We start from the raw sequence: 11,220 nt of genomic DNA, 5'->3' as shown, positions 1-11,220 counted from the left end.
ACATTATATTATTATATCCCTGGGCATCCTAGGATTTTCTTAATTTCTTGTCGTACTTTTGGACATCGTTTTGAGGACTTGAATTAAAAATGGAAAGTCTAAATGAAACGATTGAATAAAAAGGATGACTTGAAGACTGGAGCTGAATTCTAAGCTTGATGATCAATTAGCCTACGTATAAATCTAAATTATTCTCAGATCTGTGAGAGACCGCAGTCCATTTTGTATTTTGTAGAAACGTGAAAAGATGGGAATCGTTCGATATGTTGGTACTAAATGTCCCAGGTTGCGTTTCGTCCTGAGGTTTAGCCTCTTGTACTAAATGAAAACCGCAAGAACAGATGATTGAGACAGTTTACACAGGTAGCAGCTGTATAAGGGGTGTGCGATAATATCGTAATTGTTTTAACGATATGCAAAATCATATTATCGAGTGTGTCACTCATTTTCTGCAACTAAGCAGGTGACAGATTGCTGCGTTTACCAGAAGAACAACCGTGACCCCTTACGATCCATGCGAGAATTCATTCCTAGGTTTGGATCAACATCACAACGAGCATGGAGGTGGTTTGGTTTTGGTTTGGGATGTTAGTCAAAAAAAAAAGAAGACCGATCTCTTTCACCGTCTTCAAACTTCCCACCTAAATGAATATGAGGATTAAATAAAATAAATGAATAAAAAACGCCCCCCAAAAAAAACCCCGAATTATTTAGCAAGCAAAAAAAACCAAAAGATATAACGAATGCTGTCCCCAATTACGTTGCCTGAGACATACAAGTTCAAGCAGGATAAAACAGTTGGGTTTGAACAGCTTTTAAATACGTTAGACCCAAGATACACACTTGCTGGGCGAAAATACTTCAGTGAAACAGCGCTGCCTAAATTGTACGAGTCAAGAAGGTCTGCATTTTGTGTATTGTCTGTATTGCACAGTTCACTTTAAAGAAGACCAGGAGTCTTAAAAAATGGTGATCGGTATGGGGCAGTATGCTGTAATTTGTAAATAATTTAACAAATTACAGAGCATAATTAGGCATAACAGAGCAATTTACAGTACTATAATGCTTATGCACTTTACAGTGTATATATGTTTGTGGCAACGGGTGAGTGGACGAGCCCCGGGTCGCTGGGGGGGGCAGAGCCGGTTGTGCTGTGATTCATTTTAATGGTGACGCCGATAAAAAAAAAAAAGGAGCTAAAATTGGGCTTCGAAACACCGAAAGCAAATAAAAAAATATGCACTTTAACACCAAGCCAACTGAACTCTATAGTAAGGCATCGCACAAGGCAGGAGATGTGTATATCTTTGAATGGGAGTAAAAATGTACTATAAACAATACCCAATGTTTAAATATTTGTAAAAAAAAGATTTTGTGTCGATATCGTCAACGTAGGATCGAAAAATCGTAAGTCGAAAGATCATCATAACTCGGGAACTACCTCTATATTGTTTCAATTAAACAGTATCCGGTTGACAATGTAAAAAGGAACGAGTACAATATAATAAATTGACACACATTTTTTGAAACCCAGAAAATATCGAGATAATTTTTTCCCCCAATATCGCACACCCCTATGCTGTACACACTGCAGGTGTATCTCTGATATGTCTCGAAATCTTAAAGGGGAAATATTTAACGGAGCATATATGATTAATAAAAGTCTGCAGAGTCTTATGTGTATAGTGGTTTAGGTTCTGCACTTTTCAACTTTTTCTTGATGATACATTCAATTGAACAATAAACAGTATTTCTTTCGAAAGCTATTAAAAGATGCTGACATGGTCAATTATAATGAGGCAGAGTGTGGAGATTGAGGATATTTGTGTTCGTGTGTATAGAATGAGAAAAAGCTCTACAGGTGTGTATCCGTGAACACTGCATGCTCTTTCTTCAACGAGCTGAAGCCCTTGAGAGAGTCTGCAAACTCCTCGTCTCCAACATACTGCAAAAACAAGACATGCATTTCATGTCGTTGATCGTGATGTAACACACACTGGACACCGAGTCATAATTAGAGTTGCGAAGGGGCGGAAACTTTCCATGGGAACTTCATCTGGGGAATTTTGGAAATATTCCAAGTTGGATACCAGGGATTTATTGGAATTAATAAGAAATTTTGGGAAATTTATATAAACATCATATACAGGAATGGGCACTATTTATGATACATGTATTTCAAATATACAATAGTACAGCGCATCCGGAAAGTATTCACAGCTCTTCCAGTTTTTTTTCCACGTTTTATGCTACAGCCTTATTCCAAAATGGATTAAATTAATTATTTTGCTCAAAATTCTACAAACAATACCCCATAATGACAACGTGAACGAAGTGTATTTAAAATCTTTGCTAATTTATTAAAAATATAAAACATTCACATAAGCATTCACAGCCTTTGCTTGTTGAAGCACCTTTGGCATGAATTTGATACTATAAGCTTGAAACACCTATTTTTGGGCAGTTTCCTGAATTCTTCTTTGCAGAACTTCTCTCAGGTTGGATGGGGAGCATCAGCGCACAGCCATTTTCAGATCTCTCCAGAGATGTTTATTTGGGTTCACTGGGTTGTCCTGTAGGTACTTGTTTGTTATCTTGGCTGTGTGCTTATGGTCGTTATCCTGTTAGAAGGTGAACCGTTGCCCCAGTCTGAGGTCCAGATTGCTCTGGAGCAGGTTTTCATTAACAATGTCTTTGTACATTGTTGCACTCATCTTTTCCTCAATCCTGACTAGTCTCTCTGTTCCTGCTGCTGAAAAACATCCTCGCAGCATGATGCTGCCACCACCATGCTTCACTTGTAGGGATGGTATTGGCCAGATGATGAGCGGTGCCTGGTTTCCAGTTCAATCTTTGTTTCTCATGGTCTGAGAGTCCTTCAGGTCCCTTCAGGCAAACACCATGTGGTTGTAATGTGCCTTTTACTGAGGATTGGCTTTTGTCTGGCCACTCTACCATACAGGCCTGATTAGTGGAGTGCTGAAGAGATGCGTGTTTTTTTTTAAGGTTCTCCTCTCTCCACAGAGAAATGCTGGAGCTCTTTTAAAGTGACCACTGGGTTCTTGGTCACCTCCCTGATTAAAGCCCTTCTCCCCCGATCGCTCAGTTTGGCCAGGCGTTCCGCTCTAGAAAGAGTCCTGGTAGTACCAAACCTCTTTCATTTATGAATAATGGAGGCCACTGTTCTCATTGGGACCTTCAATGCTTCAATGCATACCCTTCCCCAGATCTGTGCCTCAGGTGGACTCCAGTCAAGTTGGAGAAACATCTCAAGTATGATCAGTGGAAACAGGCTGCACCTGAGCTCAATTTTGAGTCTGATGGCAAAGGCTGTGAATTCTGTTGTACATGTGATTTTTTTTCATTTTTATTTTGTAATAAATTTGCAAAGATTTCAAACAAACTACTTTCACGTTGTCATTATGGGGTATTGTTTGTAGAAAATTGAAAGAAATTATGAATTTAATCCATTTTGGAATAAAGCCGTGACGTAACAAAATGTGGAAATGTGAAGCGATGTGAATACATTCTGGATGCCTTCATATTTTGTATCAGAATACTTTAGTGTTTTGTATTTACAGTAAAATACTGTAAAATATTTTGTAAGAAGAATACATGATGACATCATAAAAATGCGGCCTATGATTGGTGCCTACTCAGTAGTTTGCCCAGACTGGTTGAGATCAGAACAGAAAAATATCCATATTGTAGAAGGTGGTCAAGGTAAGAAACGTGCAGGCTGCCAACATTCAAATTGATCATTTAAAAATTGTTGATATGCTACAACGTGTGTTTTCTACTTCCAAATAGGTGTCCAGTTATTGATATATAAATATTCGATTGCCGAATATTGTGCCCTAATTGAAGTAGCTGTTTAGTAGGATCATGATTTTGCATCCTATTGCATGAATGGCTGCCTGACACATAATATATTATTATATTTACGATTTACAATCAAATAATTTACTAGTTTGAAACTAGTTGCTATGAATGCAGGTGGCATCAGTCGTCATCTTGTGAATGACTTGTTTGTCTTTGAGTCGGTGTTGCTGTTGCAAAGTAGCCCTTCGTTACTAAACACCAAGTATCTAAATTTAACATTAAACTGTTGGCTACTTTAAAACTGAGCTTCATCTGAGAGATTACAGGGATTATTTATGTGAATATTTGATCCGTTATCTGGTTGCATATGTCAGATTAATTGTGTGACTCGGCCACAGAAAAGCTGTTGCTATCAAAAATTGTCTAATTAATCAACTGAGTCATTGTGATGGTGAAGGAACGGATCAAATAGACCAATTTGCAAAGAAATTTCATTTTTTAAAATGTATTTTAATACATGATGTGGCTACTGTATTTTGTAGTTTATTTTGATACACTTAAGGTATTTGTTTTTTGTTGTTTTTTTTTAATACATTTTGATATATCTTTGCCCAAACATACACATTTTGTTTGTTTATAAGCTGACATACATGTTTTATTTATGTATGTAATATTTGTCATTTACATGAATACTCGCCAAGATTTTGTGTGCAAAATTCAAGAAATGATGTGTTGAGGAAACACACAGTGCATGTAGGGGGTGTGGCCTCAGTAACCCTGCAGTAAGTGTGTGCTGTGTGCGATTGATGGGATTGAAAAATGTGCAGGGGAGAAATTCGACTAAACTTGCATTAATGCTAATTGTTTTAACAAAGATTATCCTGTAAGATGTTAAAGGCTAACCCTGTCATTTGATACATTTCCAGTTTATTCCCATTTAATTCCCGTTACGGAAAGTTCCAATCTTCCAGGAATTTTGCAACCCTGTGCATAACATCAACACACACGTCTATACATACAAGCTTCTCACCATGCCACTGTCGGTGCCCTGGCGCTCAGTGTCCCATCTCAGGCCTGCCAGGGACTTTTTATCCTGTGTGTCGATCAGCTGACTGACGCTGCGGTGCAGGGAATTCTGGGAGTAGGCGTGGCTAAGCTGGCTCTGACTGGGAACACGCAGCATGGGCATGGTGCTCTGGTAGCCACGATTGGTGACGCCGAGCTTCGTATCGGTCAGACCCTGAAATACACGTGAGAAACAGTGAACAGGTTTTCTCCCACTTCTCCAAAGCTTCACAGCTTCACTATGTTTTTAACGAAACCATGCAAAAGCAAACAGAGATTCAAAGAGGAATGAATAAAATGTAGATGAATGCAGCACAAGGGTTTTGCCCATCTGTGAGGGGAAAACGGATGAGATGACTGGGATAAGGACGAGTTCTCTTTTGAGTCTCTGTACTCTCAAGGTTTCTTCCTCATACCATCTCCGGGAGTTTTTCCTTGAATTAGGGACAAATTTAGGGACGTTAAAATGTATATTTGTAATGTATTTATTTCTGTAAAGCTGCTTTGGGAAGTGGGAGCTTAGGCTCTGGGTTTCTGACTGGAAAAAATATGTTTAAAACCCAGAACTGCCAAGCTGACATTGTTGGGCCCTTGAGCAAGGCCCTTAATACTTTCTGCTCCAGAGACACTGTATCATGGCTGACCTCGCGCTCTGACCCCAGGGTCCTAAAAAATAAAAATAAAAAAAGGATTTCGCTGTATGTATGCCTTCAATTTACTTCTGCCCATTAGGGTTCACCACAGCGTCTCCGATGTATGTCTTCGATTTACATGTAACAAAAACCTCTTTCTCTCTTTTTTTGTTCCTTTCTTTTTGGGACAATGTCTCCTACAAAACTACATTGAAAAAGTCGATGCTTTTAGTCTACATTTTTTAACAAGTCACTACAATACAACGGGCCATGGATCTGCCTTCTTATCTGAACATCATTTCCTGTTTACCAAATTGTCTGTTCAAATCGTTCTGACAAAAATGCATACTGATTGCCAAAGTTTGCATCCTTCTTGCTTTTTGGAGGGAAAAAGGCAGAGTTTTTATCAAAAATACAGAAGACTATGCTCATTTATGTTTTAAAACTGAATAGTCTTAAATAAAGTCAGGGTCATTGGACATCATCTGGACATTTTGGGTTTATTGTTTTTGCTTTGGCCACCAGATGCCGCCACTGAGCTCTTATTCCATATTCACTACCCCCTAAATGTTGAATGTCTCCCACCTGCTCCTCGTTTGTTTTGTGTATTTAAGTAACCCCTTTTATGTTGGTTCATTATATTTGACTTGGTATTTGTCTTTGTCTTTATTTGTATTGTATTTCAATCTGGATCTGTGTGAGTTTGTTTGTTTGTTGTCTGTCTGGTGAGTGTCCTGCTATTTGTTTTTTTAATTTCCCTGAGTCTCCTGGTATCTCCTGTCTTCCTGAGTTTCCGTGTGCATTTCTTTGTCCTGTTTTGACAAATACTTTTATTACAATTATTATTGTTTTATCATTTTTGTATTTTTGATAAACCCACAATGCCTGTGCTCAATTTCGGTTCTCCTTTCTCAGGTTTGTTTGTTTCCTTGCTGCTAGAGTGTCTGCCACTTACTTTAGCAGCCCGGGTTCGAGACCCACTCTCGGACCTGACAAAATACCAGTTATTTACAATTATTTAGTTCTCAGTAGTACATATAATCTGAAAGAATATGTCAAACATGATAGGTGGTTTAAATCCATCACCTCAAAACAAGTAACAGGAGAAAACCTGTTTATATTTATGCAATTTCATAGATGCCCTCATACAGAGCATCATACATTTATCTCATGCGTACGACTGTTCAGCTATGGGGTTGAGGGCCTTGCTTAAGGGCCCAGGAGAGTCAGCTTGGTGTGGCTGGGATTTGAACTCATGACCTTCAGATACAAAGTCCAATGCTTTAACCACTAAGCTACCGCCCCACCCCATTTAAAAAACTAGCTTATGGTCTGGAATGTTTTTTTTTGTCTGGACAAGTCTCTTGGTAGACATTTTATACACATTCCCCAAGGTTTCGTCCACTTCTTTCCAGTCTCAGTGTCAATTCAGCAAGCACGCAGCACAGACAGATCATTTTCCATTCCGAGCAAAACAAATGATTGTGTGCTTTGGAGGAAAAGAAAAAAATTATATAATAGATATGTTTAAATTTAAATTGTTTGCCACCATTATACAATAAATTAAGTAGATGTTTGTCCATCATTGTGGAAAAATTAGGGACCTGAGTGTCCTCACAATCCATTAAGAGCTGAATTTGATTGTTTATAATGTTACAATTGGCCTTGCAGACACCTGGATCTTTTAGCTACAAATACTGTCTTGCAGAGCTTAGAGAAGAGGAACGAGTTATATCTGAGTGGTCTATACAGGTTTGGTGTAACAGGATTAGCATTATTTTAAGGGTCCTGGTTACACAGGGGGCGTAGCAGAACCCCATACTATCCTGTATGATTTTGGTATATAAATTGTCGCTTTGCACAATAATCTGTTAGGAAGCACGCTATAATAAATCCCCCCCTTCATGCCAAGTGCATGCATGCATGTGTAAGCCCCCTTTAGACGGTTGCAGGATTCAGAACCGCGGCGCTTCACGGAAGTTCTGACTCGTCGCACAACGATGGCAAAACGGGAATGGAGCTGAGAATAAAAGAGGATGTCAAAAGAGGAAAGAAAAACTTGTAAAAGATAAAAGAGAGCAACAAGGGGAAGATAACTAGTCCCCTAGTTTAACAAACCAAAAAAAACTTCCATGCAATCCAGCAATAGTAATTGAAGACCATACAATGGTGTCAATCGCTGTACTGTATACAGTTTGCAAAATTTCAATTTGATAAACTGTTCAAATTTAGTTCTTTATTGTCTTCTTACTGAATACACAATTCTTATGCTTATTATTAATGTTGTTACATGTAGCAAAAAGATCAGATAATTGGGGGATTGGGGGCCTTGGGGCCCGGAATACAAATTAGCCAGGGGGCCCTGAAACCCTAGCGGCGCCCCTGGGTCTGTCTATGCTAATGATGGAGTTAATTACTCTAGTTAGCGTGCTGATTTTAGCTAAATCAAACAGGAAGGAATGAAAGTGGGAATAAAAGGGTAAAAATATTTATTAATATCTTATTCAACTCCACCCTTTTACTCTTGAATAACTGCGAAAGTGTTTTTAGGGGGAAAGGACTACGTTTAAACCTAGTCTAATAGTATTTAGTAAAAATTAAAAAGAAAATAATAATAAAATAAAAAAAAGTCAATAGGATCAGGACAAAATTTTATATATATATATATATATTTTTTTTTGTCCTGATACTATTGAATTTTTTTATTGTATTTATTGTATTTATTTATTTTTTTATATATTAATATATATATATATATATATATATATATATATATATATATATATATATATATATATATATATATATAAAAGATCATTTACAGATAATTGTTAGTTAGATAATTTAATTACTAATTGATTAATATTAAAATATTACAAATTTTTTTATTGTTATGATTTTTTAATTTTTGATTTTAGTTATTTTTATTGTGCAATAGATCATTCATAATTAAATATAAATTGTAGTTAGAAAATTATTTATTATTTATTTTTATTGTTAGTTAGATAATTGATTATTAAAGATGATGAGGTCATTTTGTTAGAATGAATTATTAGTAGTTAGATCATTCATAATTAAAGATAAAGATAATTAAACAATTAAAAATAATTGTTGACAATAAATGTCTCTGTTTCTAAGTACAGCTTTGCAAATTGATGTCCTCAATTACACCGTATAGAAACTTCCAATGGCAAAAAAAAAATAAAAAAAAATCATAGAATGGAGATGAAAAAAAAAAAGCACACTAAAACACAGATTGAAAAAGAAAAACAAAAAAGAAAACAACCAAACACACTTTCAGCTCTCCACACGCCAGATGCTGTACCTCTGTGTGTATGGTAAAGCCCTTTAAGGTTACGCTGCTGGATGAGTCCGGGACATTGTCAAACTGTAAAAAGAGATTGAGCTGTGAGCAGACAGAGGGAGAGAGAGGAAGAGAGACAGAGAAGAAGAGGAGGAAGAAGAAAAAGCAGAAAGGAAAGGAGAATAAGTGCTTACCATTCCTCCATCAGCCTGAAGGAGAGCAGTGGAGGCATGGTTAGAGCAGAGCTGCAACACCAAGAGTGATCCCGTAACATCAGGAGGAAACCAGAAAAGCATTCAGACATAATAATGAGTCTTAAAGTATCCAGAAAAGGGAACATTTCTAATAAAGTAAGTGTTGCATAGATCTTGTGCTGTTGTATATGACCACAAGGTGGCAGCACGAGCAAGACAAAATTATTGTGCCCTCTTGTGACCATTTTGTGCAAGTACATGAAATAGAGAGAAAAGTGTAAAGCAGGTGACATATACATTACACTCACAAGCCACTTAAATAGTAAAACGTGCCTCCTTGTGCATAATGCAATCGCCCCTTAAGCCAATAATGAAGCAGCAGAAGAAAATTGAAAAAGGACCAGACTACATTTTCTCAGCCTTCAACTGTCCTGATTCAGGTGAGCCAGTGTCCATTATTGATTCCTCTTTGACAAGAATAACTTCCAAGTTCAGCATTTTTGTGCATGCTGACATGCTTTTCGAACCAGTCTGTCCTCTGATCTCTCTCTCATTTTTACACTATTCTTTATGAACTATATTAAAACTGTTACATGTAAAAACATGATGTCAGCTGCTTCTGAGATAATTAAACCAGTCCAATTGGTTCCAGCAACCAATAAATGCCAGAATTCTGATGTTTGTTGTGAACGCTAACATGATTTGACTCATTATACTGTGACCACACGAATAAGCAAGGTTTATAGGTGTTCCTATTAAAGTGGCAAGTGAGTGAACAGTATTTATGAATCAAAATGAGGCAATACTTGTAATAATTCTAGAAATTTAACAGTGTGCAATGTTTTTTTTCCCTATTGTGTCATCACCTTGTTTTTAATTTTCTTTATAGTAATATTTATCAGATGTAGTTTTTGACTTTTTGACTTTACACACACTGTGTAACACACACACACACACACACACACACACACACACACACACACACACACACACACACATACACACACACAGAGCAATGCTGTAAAGTTGGAATGTTATCAAGAATTAAAATGTTATATTGTTTATTTCTATCAATATTTTAAATGGAAAGTGAGTGAACAGAAAAAAACCCCAAATCAAATCAACATTTGGTGTGACCACCCTTTGGCTTTCATTCCGTATACTTGTACAAAGTCATGGCTTTTGTACGATCAGGTTGTAGGTTTAACCAGTTTTACAAAGCAGGTGCTAATGATCATCAATCACATGCAGGTTGGAACATTATCTGAAACAAGACTGAGCACAGCAACAAGACACAATGTAATTCGACTGCATCAGCAATTATGGACGGAAACGTGCAAAAAATGACAGTAGGTACTCTTGATCATGAAATATTTGGCTGTAGCAGGAGGCAGTTTGTTCACTGAAAAGCTGGTAAACTGATAAACAATTATGCTTGCCTGCAGGCAACAGTGAAGCATGGTGGAGGTTTCCTTGCATGTTTGGGGCTGCAAATTGGTCAGTATTAATCATGTTCGCAATACTGGGAAATACAAGCAGATACAATACAATCTTCTAATTAGCCCCAAATTTATTCTGCGCTCCGAACATACAGCCAAAGTCATAACAAACTACCTTCAGCGTAGAGAACAACAAAAAGTCCAGGAAGTGATAGTTTGGGCCGCCACAGAGTTCTGATCTTAACATCATCAGGTCTACCTGAGATTACATGAAGAGACAAAAGGATTTGAGGCAGTACCTTCAATAACCAGTACCTAAAATAATTGATGGGTTGCTCACACAAAATATTGATGTGATTTGGATTTCTTTTCTGTCCATTTACTATGTTGTTCAGAAATAAAAATAAAGTATTAACACTTACATTTGTTTACAGTGTTTCCACTTTACAGCATATTTTCACACCTAAAGCCTAAAACATTTGCACAGTACTATATTTAAACATAACTAATACTACTCATAAAAGAGGAACTTATTCATTTCTGGCATTTTTTTTTTATCTCAATAAGTTGTTAAAATTCTGCATTATCCTATAACTTGTATTTTCAGTTATTAATACCAATGAGAAAAAGCACGGATCATCACTCTGTGATCTAAGTTAAAGTTAAATATATATATAAAAAAATCAAGTTCTATCAAATAGCATCAAGTTAAAAAATGAAAGAAAATAAAGGTGTAGTTGTGTTAAGCACCCTAACTGATTTAC

At 36.8% G+C, this 11,220-nt stretch overlaps 1 protein-coding gene across 1 annotated transcript in view; it reads right to left on the bottom strand.

Moving 5' to 3' along the window:
• Positions 1-1,532: 1,532 nt before the first annotated feature.
• The window catches only part of ush2a (Usher syndrome 2A (autosomal recessive, mild)), a 232,051-nt gene continuing 222,363 nt past the window's right edge, over positions 1,533-11,220 (bottom strand). The window contains exons 71-74 of the mRNA XM_083551252.1: positions 9,018-9,068; positions 8,813-8,907; positions 4,853-5,126; positions 1,533-1,945 (exon numbers count right to left, since the gene is read on the bottom strand). Of these exons, the coding sequence (XP_083407378.1) occupies positions 1,856-1,945; positions 4,853-5,126; positions 8,813-8,907; positions 9,018-9,068 (510 nt within the window). The 3' untranslated portion in view covers positions 1,533-1,855. The remainder of the gene's footprint in view (positions 1,946-4,852; positions 5,127-8,812; positions 8,908-9,017; positions 9,069-11,220) is intronic.

This window comes from Silurus aristotelis (assembly GCF_946808225.1).
Source record: "Silurus aristotelis genome assembly, chromosome: 9".
Classification (NCBI taxonomy): Eukaryota; Metazoa; Chordata; class Actinopteri; order Siluriformes; family Siluridae; genus Silurus; species Silurus aristotelis.
This window is presented reverse-complemented; position numbering and strand designations above follow the sequence as displayed.